General features: G+C 36.8%; 1 protein-coding gene across 2 annotated transcripts in view; it reads right to left on the bottom strand.

Moving 5' to 3' along the window:
- Positions 1-19900, bottom strand: part of LOC117414972 (cGMP-dependent protein kinase 1) — a 186088-nt gene that overhangs the window by 149653 nt on the left and 16535 nt on the right. For both annotated transcript variants that reach the window (XM_034024849.2, XM_034024848.3), the window contains exon 2: positions 6715-6881. In XM_034024849.2, coding sequence (XP_033880740.1) covers positions 6715-6881 — 167 coding nt within the window. The remainder of the gene's footprint in view (positions 1-6714; positions 6882-19900) is intronic.

The following is a 19900-nucleotide window of genomic DNA, read 5'->3' as shown; positions in this document are numbered from 1 at the left end:
CACACAGGCAGTTATGACGGTTCAGTGCCGTCTCTGAACTACCTCGCGAGGTGGTTCAGAGACGGCATAAAATATGACGGTTTTGTGGCGGTATAAGCAATTCACACAGACCTATAAGCCGCTACAGTTCTGAACCGTCATAACTCCTCTGTGTGAAAGCACCATCAGACACACAGTAGAATACTGGAAGGGCATTAGACCTTCAGAGATAAGGATTAGTCTTTGACACCTCAAAGCAGGGTTTGCTGTTGGCTCTTCGTTGTGTATCAATCTTGAATGCTAACCAACGGAAGGTGCTTTAAGAAAGACAGAGTATGTACCTCATCATATAAGAAAATAATTAGCTTAGTTATAAAAAATTAGGATGTAAGCTTTTTTTTTTATCTGTAGAAATACCAGTCCGAGCCGTCTCTTGAATCTGGCCAAACAACCTGGTCTCACTAGAAAAGCGTCGACTCAGTAGCGCAATTTGTCTTTCAATTTACGTTCCTGTGAGCATGCATTCTTGCCGCTACCAACAATGCATCGCGGCTGTTTTTGCCATGGAATCTTCCGATGTACTGCGAAATGAAATGAAAATCAGCCATTTTCCCCGCCGAATGTTTTCAAAACGTGTATTCCAATTGTTGCATTTATACCTTGATGTTTTCAAAACGTATATTCCAATTGTTGCATTTATACAGATTATTTATCTGATTTGGAACGACCAATTTGTTTGCTTTTAAACCAATTAAATTGTTACAAAAAATGACTATTCTATGTCCTTTCATTTTAATTCCGTACATGGGCTTGTTGTACTAGTGCTAAAATATACACTGCCTTTTTTCTTTATACATTTACACGAAACCCAGCTTAATATAATTGTAGGAGTGTCAGCACTGTCCTTGCATCCAGAGCGCGTCTGCCGATGAAAGTAAAAATACAGGTAACAACAAAACAGTATTCGGTTCAACATAGACAGTCAGTAGCTTAAAAACAAATAAGCTAAATGAATAAAAATACGGGTAACAACAAAACAGTATTCGGTTCAACAGAGACAGTCAGTAGCTTAAACACATTTAAGCTAAGTGCTCCGTGTTTCTGCGTAGTTTGAAATTTGAATGTGCCGCCCCTGCTTGCTCTGCGATACTCAGCCAATAGGCAGGGACCAGACGTTGAAAAGAATTGTGGGATATGTGGGATCGAGTCAGAAGCAAAGGTATATTTCAAGGTTTTAAAACGACATATCCCACAATTCTCTTCAACGTCCCGTCCCTGCCTATTGGCTGAGCGTCGCAGAGCAAGCAAATTTCAAACTACGCAGAAACACGGGAGCACTTAGCTTAAATGTGTTTAAGCTACTGTCTCTGTTGAATCGAATACTGTTTTGTTGTTACCCGTACATTTATTCATTTAGCTTATTTGTTTTTAAGCTACTGACTGTCTCTGTTGAACTGACTGTTGCAGTATATCGGAAGATTCCATGGTAAAAGCAGCCACGATGCATTGTTGGTAGCGGCAAGAATGCGTGCTCACAGGAACGTAAATTGGAAGACAAATTGCGCTACTGAGTCGACGCTTTTCTAGTGAGACCAGGTTGGGTCAAAACATGAGTTCATGCGGTGAATTTGGAAAAGCGCTTACAGTAGAGTTTCATAATAATTAAAAAACTAACCTTGGGCTCCAGAGTGGTGCATCCAGTAAAGGCACTCCGCGTGGAGTGCAGGATGTGCCCTATAGCCTGGATGTTGCCGGTTTGAGTCCAGGCTATTCCATTGCCGACCGTGGACGGGAGTTCCCAGGGGGCGACATACAATTGGCCGAGCGCCGCCCTGGGGAGGGGGGGGGGTAGGTCGGCCAGGGTGTCCTCAGCTCACTACGCACTAGCGACCCCTGTAGTCTGGCCGGGCATCTGCGGGCTTGCCTGTAAGCTGCCCGGCCTGAAAAATTCCAGTCAATTACAGCATAAACAGTACTGTACAGTTGGCTTTTCCAGCTAGTTTATTTGAACCATTTCTGATAGGTCCTTGAATGTTTATCTTAAAGTCTCCTCTCTGTTAGCTATTATAACAACACAAGGTCATTGCAAGCAATGATATTGTCTGCCATTTACTCGATTGCTACAAGATATGGAGCTTAATTTCAGATTTTCCCTAATTTTCCTATGTTCTATAATAATGCTTCTTTTAGTGGTATGTTTTTATTATTATTAGTAGTCGTAGTAGTATTAATAATAATAATAATAATAATAATAATAATAATAATAATAATAATAATAATAATAATAATGTGAACAACTACACTTGTATTATTAGGCAACCAAATAGACCGCAGACAAATACATAAAGATGCAACTTAGATTCCAAGCATTCTTATTCAACAGTCTCTTATAAAAAGTGTCGCCATGCTCTGTGCATTAAAATATAACTTAAATAAGTTTATTTCAGCAAACCAGATTTCCCAGTATGAGATGTCAGCTCAAGTTATGGAGACTGAAACTATAACCATGCCTTTAAATCCAGCTGACAGGTGAATTTCCAGCAGTGACGGTTTCAATTCAGTGTCATTTTAGGGGCCCTTCCCACACTAAAATTCAAACACCACATCCAACCTGGAAAAGAAAAGGGAGATTTCTGTGCAACGTCTGCACTCCATGGGATCTATACAGTAGATATAAATGATAAGAGGTCTAAATATATTCATTAAATATTATTTTCATAGTAAATGCATCATCTAATGCGGATATCTGCATGCTTTTTTAAAAACAGTATCATTTATTTATTTATTTTATTTTGAATAATGGATCACAGAAAACATCTACTTTTAAACGTGTTGGTTGGTTTAGGGTTGAAAATGAAATGTGAAGTCTTCTCTTGATATCCTCTTTATTTTGAATTATCCCAACCTTTCCCTCTTAACATCTGTCCTCCAGCTGAAATATTAGGCATTTTATTTGTCACTCGCATTCACAGCTAAATAATAAGAATTCACCAGAAACGAGTTTTACTTTTAGTGAATTGACACTACTCACTGTTTAAATGACACTTTAGCTTCAGATTTGTTTATTTCTTTTAATAAGGTATTTGCGGCTCACAGAGCTTGTTTTGACAGAAGTTCATTTATTATTAATACGTACAAATCGTATTACGATATTTTTCAGGTGTAAAAAGTCTAAGAATTACATGGTTCAGAGAAACCTAGAGTTTCATATCACAAACTGGATACTCATTTGTACATGCATACATGGATTGTGCCTGGGTTATCCTTTAATAGCACCTAATCTCAGACAGCAATACCAAAAATCTGTACAAACAATTCCAAGTAAAGGTATGACTATCTTGAATAGTTACTATCTACTTCACATCTCCCAAATTAAGAAAATGAAAACAGCTTAACTGGACAATATATAGTTATTTGTTAAAGTAATAGAGATAAAGTGCCACAGGAAAAAAAAAAAAAACTCCATGTACAAAAGCAGCCAGTTGAGGAAATGCCAAAAGAAAGTATGACTGACAGAGCAGAACACATTAAACTTCTATTAAAGAAGGTGACAGGGTTCCAGTCAGCTTTCATATTTGAGATCTTGCAGGCATTGATATGGGCTTTGAATGTTAGAACTGTATAATCTAGCTATCACAAGGAGGAAAAACAACGTGTGCAGTGTTCCCCATTAGCTCACATCATGATTGCATGCAACAGTAGAAAGAAAAACAATGAAAAGAAGTACATTGAAATTTACATTTTTGCTTAATAAGATAAGGTCAAATCAGTGTTTTTGTTTGTTCATTTAAACCACAGTTGCGTAATCTCTTGAAATTAACAAGAGATCATTAATCATCAAGTAGGAGAACAACTGCTGATACTTTGCTGATTTTCTGTATGTGATTCTCGGGGATATCAATAAAAAGAATAAACCATTAAAAGATCCTATCTTGAATATGGGATCAGTTAAAGATTTTCTCACACAGCAGTAATTGCACTCTGCAGTAGACATCACTAGCAGTATTTAACCATGCATTTCAGGACACTGGTGAAAAAGAACACAATCTTCCAAAAAAAATTACCCTTTCAAATCCAAACAAATCAACACAAAATAAATGTGTTCAATGTCAGCAAGATCATTTTTTTTCTCTATTTGAAATCATCTGCCTTGTATTATATTATACAACATCACTGTGCAGTTCATTAAAGTCTTCTCTGTGTCTGATAAATCACTGGTCCGGTACAATTTTTTGTAACCGATTTTGCAATTAACCTGCACTGATGTGAATTTTTTTTTTTATCATTTGTGTTCTGCTGTGAGTAAAACAATCTACTCCCTTCTCTTCAAAACAGTCAATCTTTATAGTAACGTCAATGTAGATGACAGGGAGATCAAGCAAACTGCCATAGAAAAGCTACTTGATTGGTACAAACTAGACAACCATCATACTCAGTGTAGGTAAATAATAACATGACCATGTACACCAACTGGACTATAAGGGAATGTCTTTGTACTGTGAACTATAACTTCTGAGTGTAAATAACAGGAAATCAGTCTTTGTGAAAGCAGATATTAATGGAAGTAGGTTGCTAAGGCAACAATTTTTTTTTGACTTTGTGCAGGACGTGTGGGGTAGTGGAACTTCAGAGGAGTTAGAATTACCATTATAACACACACATGCTTTTAGCATGTCATCACATGGCTTGATGGTGTATAAATACATGAGGGGACGAATGTTTATTTGAGACATGCTTCCAAGTGCTTCCATACCCTCCCTGGACACTGTGTGAGGTGTGCTTGACATGCCTCCTGATGGTTGAGGTGATACAGCCGGTTGCCTAACTATTTGAACCTAGTGACCATTTTAACATGTCTAGTTAATTTCTTCTAATGCATGTGTGCATTGAGACTTGCAATCAATAAATGTAATACTGTTTAAGTTCAATCATGAATCATTCTTGTCTTAATTATTAAAATTGATAGCGAAAATAATGAATCAATATCCTGAATGTAAGAAATGAAAGCCACCTTACATATCTAACTGAACCCTATAAATCATACATATAAATACATCCTCTGTACATTATTTTACATCTGCTTCATGGTAAACAAGAACAAGCAAAGGTGACATCAGTCCACATCACATAAAACAACACACATTGTTACGTGATTTATGGTACTTAAGGTCTTTGAATCAACACTTTGAATTGGTAATCACTGTAAGTGATTGTAAGGAATTACCTAGCCAAACCTCTTGGTTCTCTGCAAGCTACCCTTCTCACTATTGATCAGTTCAGCTCTGAACTAAGAAAATTCCAAAACAATCACAAACCCACCATAATTCCAACATATGTGAGTGCCTTCTCTCCTGCTTAGATCTGTTGTTGATTATCTTGCCATCTGTGATAATGATTTTGTGATATTTCAGGAACAAGAGGGAGTAATTCAGTCACTGCAATTTAACAGGCTATATTAAAATCAACAAAGTTCAGGGGGGGGGGGGGGGACGACACGACTCTCGAATACTCTAGTTAGCACTTCATAGACTAGTGTTGCTCACCAACTTACTCCAAGGAAGCTAGATCCCTACTACAGTATCGGAAATAGGAGTCAATGCATTCAAGAAGCCAAGAGAAGATCCCAAACCCACATACAGGAATGTTAACCAAAGCATTGACACCTTAACAAAACACTCACATTATCCTTCAAGCACTTTCAATTCCTTTAAAACGAGGCCTCCAAGACCAGCTAATTAAACCACTTGTCTCATCATATCTGGCACAGTGTTAATATCTTTTTTCTAATACATTTACATGTAAACGTTTTAATATTCATGAAAATCCCTTTGTCCTTTTTGTTTAATAAATCCAGTGAGAATGTCACACTTTGAAAGCCATGAAATACATTTTTCATGTGAAACGTATTTCATGTTGAACAGCTACATACAGTATTTAATTAAAGGGCAAAACTACAGAATGCTGCAGCGTGGGTCTGGGCAGCTGCAACAGCCAGTCACACTTTGATAGTTCTTTGATATGACCGATCTTTTAAAGTAATTACGTTTCTGAAGCCCGGAAGGCAGCAGCCTCTAAACTACTTCAAAAGTGTTTCTGTGTCAGGCTAATAAAGTGCACAGCTAGCCGACTGCTTTCCAACACCAAGAAACCAATGTATTTTACTGGATATTTATAAAATACTTCTTGTGTAAAAGGTTGTTATGAGAGATACTTAGCATTAGGAAAGGATATTTTTAGTTTACTTGGAACAGTTTCAGCGCTGTGTCAATGATCATGCATGACTACTTAGCGGTCCTATTTTCAATTATTTGTTCATACTTTGCTATTGATGTTCTGTTTCATGTTTAAGCCATTCAGTATGCTGTCTTTAAATCATTTTTCATGTTGAAGCTTCATATCCCTCTCCCCTCCTGGGGTGGAACTTAAACACAACCATTTAATTACTGCCTTCAAACCCGGGTTGGGAGACTGTGAGTGCGCATGACAGTGAAATAGAAACTTGCTTTTTTTGCCCATTATCAACCTTTTTTCTCTATACGTACTATAGGCTATAGGGGTTTCACAATAACCATCATCTGCTCAGCTTTAAAAACCTACAGCCTTTCAATATAATCAGATAATCCAGTTCCTTCCATGAAAGTACTTAAGCTGTCTGACATCTTCATAGTGCACATGCCCCACGCAGTTGGGTGAAACCAGAGACGCCACTGAAAAAAATCTAATATCTAGACATACCTTCCATGACATACACCAGTGAGCCTACATCCCCTTCTTTAATGATGCAGCTGTCTTTCCCATATTCGACTGGATACATGCAGTCCACTATTTCTTGGATCTGAGACAGCTCAAGGTTTTTCATGAAATCATTGTCGAGAATCGCTTCCTTGATTAGCTCCTTGGACCTGAGGGTGAATCAAACAAAACACAAAATTATAGAGAGATAAAAAAGAGAGATATATTTATAATACATTACGTACGTTAGAACAATTGTCATCGTAATTCCCAGTAAGGTTAAAATGTGTTCAATTTAAGAAAATGTCTCCGCTTTTCGTTTTTTTTCAAATATTTAAATCATATTTAATCAAGAATAGGAAACCCTCAAAGGTTGAAACCTTAAGCCCTGCAGTTTACTCCCACAAAAGTGTACAACAGATCTCACAGCATTATGATCGATCAGAGAGGAATCTTTTTTAATTTGCCCTGCAACCAGGAATTTTGCTAGAAATCGATCAACGATAGCTCTCAGCTCTGGCACTGTAATAAACTGACTTAGCTACATCAATGTCTGGAGGGGACTAGTCTTAAACAGCATGCTATCAAAAGATAAGCAATTTCCATCCATAATCTGCAGCTCAATTGTCTCGGATGCCTGTAATTATAGGTCTTTAAATACATTATCTGAGTGACGAGCTGAAGGACTCTCTATATAAACTCTTCCATATGCCACTATTATTATTTTACTACAACAATTAAAAAAATGTTTGGTCTTCTAAAAAATGTAATCAGCTGTAACTGTTACCTCTGAAAATGATGGATCAATTTTCTCATTGTCCTCTTTTTTAACCTCATGTTGAAAATAGTGTTACCAGAACAAAATATCTCATCATTAGAGATTGTTGCAACAAAACAAAATTTCCCCTCTCAACTAACATCTGAGTCATGCATACTTTAGTGCAGTCATAAGCTGTTTACAAGGGATGATATGCAGACAATATTGTGTGTTTATGCATCATTGGTTGTGAAATACAAGGAACATTATGTAAATATACTTTTAAATAAGACATATTTCTATAATCTGTCATTGTTTGACTCCAGAGTTATATGATCAGGAGAAAAAAAACAGGGACACGATCCTATTTGGACGTGACTCACTTGTTATCTTGACAAACACAAATCTCTCTAAAAGTGTACAGAAGGGCTCTGCTGCTGGTAGGCTGATTTAGTTCAACAATAGAAAAAAAGATCTGCCTACAGCTCTGGCCAAAAGTGTTGCATCACCCTACAGAATTAATTTGCTTCATAAGTCAAATGAAACCTGCTGAATAATGTTACGTTAACATACTGAATTGCATACCGCTTTGTAGTGTTACATATATTCAACAAAAAACTGATAAAAATTGAAATCTAACATGAAATACTGTACTAATATTATGGCTTCCGGTAGACTTTTGCGATATCATTTTGTAGTTTCTTTGATTACATGATGTCAAATAAAAGATATAAATTATGTCTCAATCCTAAAATTCTCTGTGATGCTAACAGCTGTACACAGCACCTTATCTTCCTAGATGAAAGACATCAGGCATGGGGGGTGGCATGGTGGCAGTGTGCTGAGTTTTCAAGATGAGAGCATACAAAAGAAAGCTTGTTACAATGAGTAGTCCACATGACTTTACCAGTGAACTGTCCTTTTTTCAGCTTTTGTTACTTTCAGCTGTTATTTCCTTCAGTTGATACTGTTCTTTGTGTTGTGTTTGCTTCCTTGAATGTCATGACTTTTGAGGTCCCTTCATCACAATTTTAACCGTAATCTTCAACCATTCATTTCACTGGCTACTGCTTTGACTGCATTTCAGCTGAGCGGTTATCATTAACACAGGAAGATACTGTCAAACTGTAATTTAAGAAGGACTGGTGATGGAATTATTTGGTGTACGCTATATACTGCCCTCTCTGAACTGGGAACTGATCATTATCAATTGCCAGTCACATGTATTTAAGTTTAAAGCTATAAAGAAGGGTTTGTAAAAAAAAAATAAAAAAGTTAAAAGGAATGAAACATATATGATCTGTTATACACACTGTGTTAATGCTAAACGGGCTGTCCCTCATATTCCTTTTTTCATGTATGTATCGATAGTAATACGTGCTCATACCCAAGACAGCACATCTGGGGGAACAGACTCAATCCAACCCAAACTACCTTGAAGGAATTACAGGTTTTAATCCTTGAGGAATAGTCACGTGTACTTCAGTAAATAATGTGGGTGTCAGTGTTAGTGTTAAGGCAAGTGTTTCACATATTTTGTCAAGATCCTGTATGTATGAGTTGCCTTACAAAATAATAGATGTGTCCTAAAAAATGCGTTTCCATGGTTCCAACAATTTGGCACAGCTTCTTAGAAACATTTAGCTCTGTGACAGGCAGCATGAGCACTGGGGAGCACAGTGACAATTCGGTTTTCAAGGTCTGTATCACAATCTGGGATGTCGATCATTTCCCCTAATTTAATGAACGTATTGTCACCACACAACTATTAGATCATAAAACCAATTGATGGTATATACCATGCAAAAAAACCTTTAAGAGATTTAAATTTGAAGGTCAGTTTGATGATTTGTTTTTCTGTCAGGAGATGGATAACAATTTAGCATTTACAGAACTTAAATTTCTGAGAGGAAAGGGTCATTAGTAGATACTCTCAAATGCTGACTCCTGTAGTCCAAAACTGACCTATAATCTCAACCACTGATAGCAGCTGCACAAACCAAATGTCAATATTATAATTATATAAGTGTGTAGAACTTTTTTTTTGTTTTTCAAATGTTTTCTGTAGATTTTCTGATGAATTACGAGATGAGTATCAAAAACAAAAAGCTGGGCATGTCGAGAATTGTATGGAGCAATCAGAGTGGACTTTCTTTCTTTGTTTTATACTAACACAGCCATGCCATTCCTTTACCAAGGATTGTCATGTAAGATGAGAGATAACTACACTTCTAGCTATTACATTTTCTAACAGGATGTCATCAACTACAGTTTATATTCACACAGAATCTGATGATTAGCTTTCAGCTTTAACAGCATCCTTCATACTGCTAGTAGCATAAACCAGATGGAAAAATACCTTTAATGCTACCAGTAACAACTAAAAAGCTGTCCCAAAGACGGAAGCAAAAAGTCAAATTTTAACCTCTACTTCTTTCTGTTAAAATTTGATGAAAACCCAGGTGTTCTTCAAATTGTATTTAAATTAGAACTGGAATTATGGCTGAGTCAAAATTTGCTTTTGGGTCATTCTGCAGAAAATGACCAGAACTTTGGGATCTTCCTCACCTCACCGTCTCAGTACATGGAAGTGTTTTAGGAAGAATCCAAAAATATTAGCACTCAACTCAATTATTTTTGAAGTTATGGGCCTATAACTGTGGGGTTGTGCCCTTGACAGGTAAAAGCAAGCACTGACAAGGCACCGTGTTTGGGATGTATGATCCTTCAAAGCATTCAAGATATCTTCTTAATACTGCTCTTGCAGCTTAATGTTTCAGCCTATTATTGGTGACAACAGGTGTTTATGTGATGGAGCCAAATGTAGAAAAAAGTGCAATGAAGCTAATAAAAATGCCATATTGTACTTGCATGAGCTCATGAACCACTGTAGTGGTTACTCCAGGTTTACTGAACAACAACAAAAACTATTTATACAATGTCAGTTTCCCAGGGTAAAAGGTTACCGAGTTATGAGCCCCCAAAGTGGATGTCAGGCCAGAAATAGCATCCATTCAGCACACCAGAACCCCAAAGAAATAGCAGATACACACTTGTGCTTTTTAATGTCATATCAGATACACACTTGTGCTTTTTAATGTCATAAAACTATGATTTTTATTACAACAATTAAAAAATGTTTGGTCTTCTAAAAAAATGAGAATTGTAAAATGTATTCTTCTACTTAGATATGATACACTTTACGGTCTCCACACAATGGACGTGATGTGATTTGTCCTGCGATAAATTTGTACTTTCGCTGCGACACTGTGATATGCGACTCTCATCTGATTGTATCATCAGCTGGAAAAAATCACACGTATTGTGAGGGTCTGGAGGCTGGACCCCTGACCTTCAATGGTGTTTGGATCCTAAGCCACATAAATCCGGTGTAAAACAAATACATCCACTTTATTAATGGAAGACCTTTTGAACTGTTCACAACAGATTAATCCGAGCACAAATCGGAATGCTAGAAAATAATAATAATAATAATAATAATAATAATAATAATAATAATAATAATAATAATAATAATAATAATAATAATAATCCCTATGACTTGCACAGTCAATAAACTGGGTTCAGTAATCACAAACTACACGTGTGCACTCAGTCTCACACTCTCTCCCTCTGTGTACTCTCTCTAACACACACACACAATATCTGGGCTGAGCCAGTACCACTTATCCTTAAAGGTACAGGAACCGTTACAGTATGATAGTCCTGTTATACAGCTAATAAAAATGTAAAATACATAATAGCTTTTCAGAATATTTATTTCAGTAAAGGTAAACGAATCATACGTATCAGCTATATCAGTTCCCTGGAAATTGACTGCCAGATGTTCTTCTCATTGCTGTCTCTTTATAATATTTGTGTTGTTTATTGTATAGTTCTGGGTATTTTGATGCTGCAAGAATGGTCTTTTCTTCAGCCATTGTTTACTAAGGGAAGCTGTTCCTCATTGGTCAGTTCCCTAGCTGCCGCGCGACAAAATCGCAAAAATAGACACCAATCCTATTGTTTTCGTGTCTCTTCAGTGTCGCCCATCACATTGCAAGCAGTTTGAACGTCCCACATCAAAAATGCATGTCTTATTCTTTTACGACACATTTGACTGTCGCATCGAGTCCGGTGTGTAGAGGCCTTTATCCTTAAAAATAACCCAATTTTTGCACACTCACTAATTTGTTAGAATTGATCCGTTTAGGAAGGTTTACATGTATCCAGCAAATAACTGATGGAACAGCAAATAGTGGTTTCACTGTAAACATTATTAGCTACGTTATGTACAGTATCTACAGTATTTTATGCAGTTTGGTAAAATTTGTTCTTAACTGATCAGACTTATAGGTTATCCAATCAGTTTACAGCATATTTAGCTTGTGTTTAATACTCATTGCTGGCATATTTAAAAAAAAATAAAATAAAATGGCTGACCTAGAAATAGATGTCTGTACTAGTCTCCTCAAGAGACAGATACAAATGCAGTTTTGCCTAACTGTATACAATACTGTAGATAAAAACAATGTACATACAGTAGAAAACACAGGCTATCTGCTCCAACAACTATTTGGTATCTAGATGCATGTAAGCCTACAAAATACCATTAGTGAGTGTGCAAAAACTGTACAAATAAAAAATAATGAGAGCTAAGAACTAATATTTTGGGTGCATTCATATGCAATATCATAAGAATCTAAGCCAGTTAGTTCGGAACCATTGGAAGGACCCTTTTGTACCTTTGGGGCTAAACAAACTGAACCCTGCTGCCATTATATGGAATGTGCAGACTTAATCCCCTTTCACACTGGCACCCGGGTCACAATCCCACGTAGTGGCAAACCACGTACCTGGGTCGTTCCCGGGTAGACTTCAGGATGTGGGTCGACACGCTTTGACCCGGGTCGAGCAACACGGCCGTTTGTAAGCCGACAAAATAACAAACAGCCACACCTACATGAAGGTTTCATTTCCGCGAGGAACATGTCTGTTTATTTTGTTTAGGCTCATTGGTTGAGACACACCATGAGCCAGATTGCAGCAGGGATGAAGAAACATTTTACTCAAATCAACTGGGCCGACGATTCAGAGAAGCTTAGATGGAAGCGTCCGCAAAAAGCTGCTTCCGGGGCATTGATACGCAAGTTGTGTATTTGCTTCTGTCACCCAGGTCGACCCTGCATGTCAGTTTGAAAGGGGCTTAAGTTTCACAACTGGGTAAGTGGTTACTCTGGATACATATTACACTTAAGTGTGACTTATGTGTGGAGGGTCTGGTAACTCCATGATATTCCTGTTCCTGGGGATATGTATCCCCTGCAGGGAATAACAAGATAAAATGCACCAATGCCAACTGTAATCCCATGTCCAATTACATTTTCCTTAAAGTATTTGGTCGGGAGCCAGCACGAAGTTTTCTATTTTCACTGACATCCAAAAGAGACTCTACCCAGCACGTGTGCTACCCAATTTGACAGCGTGTGTATATTCTACATGTCATTTTTTTGGTAAATTACATTACTGGTGCTAATTATTATTATTATTTTTTTTTTTAAATGCACTTTTCCCTAAATTACAAAAAAAAAAAAACATCACTCAAAATGAAAGGCATGTTTTACATTATTCCAATAAACAAATAAAAGAAGGGAATGTTTCCTTTAAAACAGTGCTGTGTCTAAGACATCCTCTTTACAAACCACAATAATGCTCACACAGGTTTCTCCTCCCCCCCGGGGAGCTTTGCAGTCCTTGCCCCATGAAGATTTTGGACATTCTTCTACCCTGTTATGTACATTTTGCAAACATCAAAACAATGAGCAGAAGCACTAGGCGTGCATGTGATATAGCACGCTCCATGCAGAATTGTTTCTAGCTTCTCTTGCCTGTAATTACAACTCGGTAGCTGAACATTACATGTGATCCAAAGAAAAGAGAAAAAACAAAACAAACAGACTTCTTTCTGAGATTCTGTCTGCTGCAATCATCACCATGTGGTGTCATAATTAAAGATTAAGAAAGTGGAATATGTTTGTCAGGTACCAAAACACAATACCTTGGCTGCTTTAAATAGTGATAACCTTGTAGTTGTTATTGTGGAATGTGGATATCATATTTGTCCAGATGGTGTTTTTTATAAGCATGTGGTAAACAAGGTCTGACAGTTTTAACATAAAAAAAATCTATCTTCTGGGTTTTTGTTTATAAAAGAAGTCTGGGAACTGGCAAAGTGATGGCTGAATTAATCAGATGGATTTCTAAGGTTTATATATATATATTCTTTTGTTTTTTGCTGAACACAGTTTACAGTCTGACAACTGCTTCCCTTAAAAGGATAAAATATGTCTCTTTAGTATGGGGCCTGATGGACACATTCCACAGGACTTCACAGTGAAGCAAAGATTTACACCAATATTCTAAAAACTAAAATAGAATTACACACCGCACAGCTATTATCTGTGCATCACTGCATCCCAGTCACGTGCTATAGAAATGTAATAGATCCTTACAATGCCAACTTACTTGCCAATACTTTCTTATCATACATTGGTAACATGATACTATTTTAAATGTCATTTACTGTGCAATGCCATAAAATAATAATAATAAAAAAACATTAGGCAGACAGACTCCAGTAGTTCCTTGAGTGAAGACGACAGACGGAATAATAAGGGAAAAGCTTTAGTTTCATTTTGCCATGGACCGTTGCGGGCGAATTTCCAGTTGAAGTGGTTAAAAAGTCCACTGTTTCCTGTGCTGTGCAAGGTTGCAGACAAAAAAAAAACATGTTTTAGCATTGAGGGAGGGAGGAACTGAGAATTCAGGATCTCAACCTTTCCTTCATCAATCAAAGCACTCCCCCTCTGTTGTTCTTAATGTACTACTACTGTCAAGTACCATTTTGTTATCTTTTTTTAATGAAATTTCACACTGAATTATCTGTTTTCCCTCAAAGCTGTTTCTACATTGTTTCTCATCAATATAAAAAAAAACAGTTATTCATCCCAAACATCACGAAAGCTACTTGTGAGTGTCGGTGATGAAGCCAGGGATCTGTACGTCGAGTATCCGTCATCACAGACTTAAATGTGAGAAACTGAACTCTCCAAAACCTCACTGAGTTAAACAGCAAGTGAAGGGTAAGAAGGCCTTTTACATAATGGTACAATAGTTCTGAATTTTGTAATTTGATATTTTGTTGTATTACCAGTAATGTATTTTTTCTGCACTGCATTGTTATTGTATTTGGTAATTCACAGAGGTAATAAATTAAAAAAAACAACCACAGGGCTAGTTACACTATAAGAAATATACGCTTTTAAAAGACTCCATTATTTTCAAATGAAATTGCTCATTTCATTTTGTATTTTTCTTCTAAAGATTGGCTGCTGATATCCTAGAAATACTAAGTAAAGTACACAAAGATAATGGAGCGAAAAAGGCAGCCAATCATGGAAACATCTTAGATAGAAAGAATTGTCCTACAAATATAATAATTTCACAGTTTTAATTCCATTCAGTGTTCATTCTCACCATGTCTTCAAATAAGGGTCGGATTCAGGTAAATTAAGTTTAGTCTTCAGTAATTACATTTCTTAACAAAGTGTGCATCAATTTTATGGTGCTGCAAGTTTAAGTTAATTAAATGTACATAAAAATAGGCACAGTGCAACTAAATATAGACGTTTTTGATTAAATTGGGAGATGTTTAAAACAGTAAATTATTTCAATTTAATGCTATAATATGAAGACAACTTAGCTCAGTTTTCAACAGAGAATACATGTCAGTGGTGCCCCAACATTACGGTTGCCTACATGTACTGAGAATAAAGCCATTATTCTCTATCCAGCAGATAATTTTGTTTGAGCACAGTACAGCCAAGAGGACAGTGGTTCTGAAAAAGGATGAAGAACTACAGTACACTCAGTACTAAACCTGAAACACATTGCAAAACACCTATCATTCTAAACAAGGGTTGATATGAAATTTGACCCCTCAATCAATACATATATGGTATGTGTCTGCTTTGTGATTTGTTCAATCAGTTCTGGGGGAAGCTGCATAATAAACAGCAATACATTCATTCGGTAAAATACACTGTTAAAACTGTGTAAGCCATGTATTTGTTAAGTTGTACTCATGGAATCACTGAGCAACATAATATAATGTCCCACTTATTTGTACTATAATTAGAAAGCAATTACTAGTCAGACAGTTAGCCACCGGATTTGATGTAGGCAATTCCATATATCTCCATGAAATAAAATCGGACTCAAATATGACTAAGAATTTGGGGGCTTTAACCTCACTTATGGTATGAAGTGAACCATGCCTGATTTTCATGGATATAATTAACAAGACTGAACAGCTCCATTAATTAAATAGGACATTATTATGCAGTGATCGGAATATAATTGGGATGGAATAATAAATCCTTATGCAATGAATTTAATCCTCCTAGACTTTAAGGGATAAAAAGCAAATTCCTATACACATTAAAGACAGTTCCCATTTCTGGAATGTAAAGCACACAGGCAGTAGTTTATGTTTTCTACCTGTCCCAAACATTATAAAGAAATATCGGCAGTGGATTACAATAACTTTAGATTTTATCCTAGCAGTATCCAGGCTTACAGGGCTAAAAGGGTAATTTTCTCTACAAGTTCAACACCTGATTCTATGCACAAGTTGTTCAAATAGTACCAAGTGAATCCTTTCATAGATTACATTTTGGTTGCATAATGTTTGTTATGTGTATAATGTATTGTGAAATGTACTAACACTGTTATCAGAAAATAATAGCGATCGTGGGCCATTAAACTGTCAATATACACAAGCATAAAGTCTGTAATCAATAAGGGATTCGGGGTGAAAGGAGGGTGACTACAAACTTACCACATATGTCTTCACAAGCTGTCAGCAGATCAAATGGATAGCGTGTTGTATAGAGTGATATTTCAATGTTATTATATTTAGTGTGTTTTTGAAAGCTGAACTTAAACCCGCAGCTGCCATTACTCTGAATGAGAAACTGAATTTCATCCAATCTGGATGTATCATTTTTTTTTTTTTAATCAAATATTGTATGTATCGTTTTGAAAACAAGACACAATAACAAACAAATGACCCTAAACACTTCTCCTATAATGTGATCCACATGCATACTATGTTCAATATTAATAACTTTCCCGAATCGCAAGCTAGAAAGCAGGTATTAGTCAAGTTATGTAAATGTGACGTGCAGTTCGGGCACCTTCATATACCCTGTGGCAGGATGCCCCGCCCCTGTGCTGATTTTGTTTTTTATGTTGTGTGTGGTGTGTTATTGTTGGTGTGTGTATACCACCAATATATAATGATATCATGTAAGATAGCAGGGAGGGGGTTAATATCCTCCCTGCATGAAAACCATGTGCAAATGCATATTGATTGAATGTAATTGTTTAATTATAATTGTTTGATTAGTAATTATCCCCTGCACCTGGCTATCATTGTAAATTACAGCTAGGTGCAGGGTATTTAAAGGAAGCAGCCAGTGTGTTCAGGGCTGGTGTGTATAGAAAGCCCGCTTGTTAGTGTGCGCAAGTGTATAAAGACAAAGGTACTGTGTAAAACCTTTTTGTGTTATTGGTTTAAAAACTGTGTGTTTTGTTTGATTGTCTTGTTTAACAGGTAAACAGCTAGGTTTTTGTTTTCTGTTTTGTTTATTTTGCTTTATTAAAACTCTTAGCGTGCAAGTGCTTTCAAAACCCTCCATCTCTGTGTCTGGGTGAGTATTTTAAAGGGCGAAACGAACCTGAGCCGTGAGGCTCGTTTACTATATATATATATATATATATATATATATATTGGTGCACGGGATATAATGTGGGATATGTAGCATGAGTGATATAAACTGTATATTTGTATTTAGGCATGGGGATTGCACAATCACTTCACGTGCAGATTAAAATATGTAGTAGTATGTGAGCACGGGGATGGCACAAATTAGTTCACGTGCTGGGATTCAAGTGAATGATTCATTTAATCCTGGCACTGCTGTATATAGATGCACGAATCACTCACTTGGGGTTGGGTTTTCAGTGTGGAGAGAATGAAAGAAGCGAGATAAAGAATAATAACCATTGCTACTCGTGCTGGCTTAATACCAATGCGACACTTGTTGTATTTAGTGTGTGTTTTTGTCTGTTTTGGCCAATGTGCCTGTTTGTTTTGGAAAAGTGTTATGTTTTGTTTAAACTTTTTATTTACAATAAACCCACACAACAGCACATTCACTGCATCAGACTGTGTCCATTCTCTTCCTGGTCTGACATGACCACCCGAGCAATCCGTGACACCCCCCCAGATTATAATACACTCAATAATGCGTGCTAAAGAAGTATTGGATCATTAGTAAGAGGTGGAGGGGTAACAAACTCACCAAAAAGTGTGTTTGTTATCACTGCATCCGCCCATGACATGAATACCATATGTCATGCTGTTTTGAGACATGTCCTCTATATATTAAGAATACTGTAGCTATCCTTAAATCATTTGAAGGCAATGTTTTACAAGGAGATAGAAAGAAGGCAGTATGAAGCTCGTCTCTTCCAACAGGTGAGCTGGGTGTAGAGAGATGCATTCTTCCTCTATTCAAATATCCTCATCGAAGCAAAAAGTTTACTTCCATATTAAAATATTCCACATTTTGTGAATATCCCTATTTTATAAATAAGATCAATTTTACATGATACACAGTGTGCTTAGCAATAGAATGCACTCTGTCAAAAAATAAATAAAAAGATCTCACCACTAGCTTTTCATGACTCATTGAAATGTAGCCATATAGTACATGTTCTATATGTAAAACGCTAAAGTGTGATATGGTTCCCCAATGTTGGATAAAACCACTGGCATTACTGAACCCTCTACAACCATGCAAGTTAGATTTGTATTCCTTGTAATTTAAAATCCTCTACCTTTATTTGTCAGTTTTGTAAATAAGGGCAAAACCCAAATAATTAAATTATGCAAAACTAGATTGGCCAAGCATCGATGTTGAAGCGTTGAGAGAAACTAGACTAGCCCGGGCTGGCCCCGAAATTCAGTGAAAACTGTTCCGCCCAGTTGACTTTTTCAAGTTCTGGGTCAAGATTCGCCCGATTGGAGTGCCCTTGGCGAAACTAGACCCGGGCAAAACTAGACGCACCAGACCACTGGGTTTCTCCCTTAACATATATACTGAAAGTAAACAAGACATGACTTTTCAGTCTTAAAATTCACAGACTTAAAAGCATTTTAAAAACCCTGCTTCCTCTTTTACAAATAGAATCCTGGTTGTTGAAACAATAATAAATGTGTTTTGATTGTTTATTTTGAATAACTTCATGTATAATAGTACAGCGTGTAAGGTAGAGCACCTCCCTATATCTTGGTTGTCAGGGGAGACAACCTTGGAGATTAGCCAATGTCTCTTTTTACCTCACTAAAAACATCCTTAACAGTCATGTACTAGGTATTAGTATAAAGATGTGAATAACAAAAGCAGCCTGTGGGTAAAACCAGATACCCTTGTTTATGTGTTTACATCTTTATGTTGCTGCCCTGAGCTACTGTTGAGCTGACAGATGACATCCATAACCTGCTGTTGCAGGCACTAGCAGGCACATGCATAATAAGACTGCGTGTCTGCAGCTGAACTACTTTTAGAGACAGTAAGCAGACAGAAAAAGCCAATAATGTCGAGTGCACAAAAGTTTAAACGATGAAAGGGTGTAGTAAACAGACTGAGAGATCATATTTAGTTTAACAGAAACGTGATTTTGGGCCACTGCAGCTTGAAGTTTTTCAAGATTGCATGTTGTCAATTGAAGCTACACATTGGGATTAACGGTTTTCAATACACAGTGATGGTTTACATGCACACTGTAGAGGAGTTCGGGTGTGAATGAACAGTATAGAAAAAGCATGACGAGGAAAACAAAAGGGCTTGCCCGGGTGGCTGGCAGAAGATAAGATGCTAATTACAGAAACACGAATAACCTATCTGCTTATAAAACAGTCTCTGAACACCAAGCTCATTGCTCTGTCATGTAATGCAGTTAATGCCAATAACTGTTTAGTACTTTGGAGGCCTAAAATTATAGATTAAGAGGAGAAACCCCTGAGGCCTGGGGTCTAATTTAACAATACAAAATATGATATGTAATATTGCAGAATTCAAAGAAAGAAAGAAAGAAAGAAAGAAAGAAAGAAAGAAAGAAAGAGGAAAAAAGACATTGGTTTCAGAAAACGAATTAGACGATGTCAGAATTAGTGCAGTTAAAGAGCGAAATGTGTGTGTGTGTGTGTGTGTGTGTGTGTGTGTGTGTGTGTGTGTGTGTGTGCATGAACTGTGTTTTATTAATATTACACACCAACAATGCGCAACATATGAATATATGTAG

The sequence above is a fragment of the Acipenser ruthenus genome, chromosome 7 (assembly GCF_902713425.1).
Source record: "Acipenser ruthenus chromosome 7, fAciRut3.2 maternal haplotype, whole genome shotgun sequence".
In the NCBI taxonomy this organism is placed as follows: Eukaryota; Metazoa; Chordata; class Actinopteri; order Acipenseriformes; family Acipenseridae; genus Acipenser; species Acipenser ruthenus.
The sequence above is the reverse complement of the archived record's forward strand: the minus strand, read 5'-3'. Positions and strand labels throughout refer to the sequence as shown.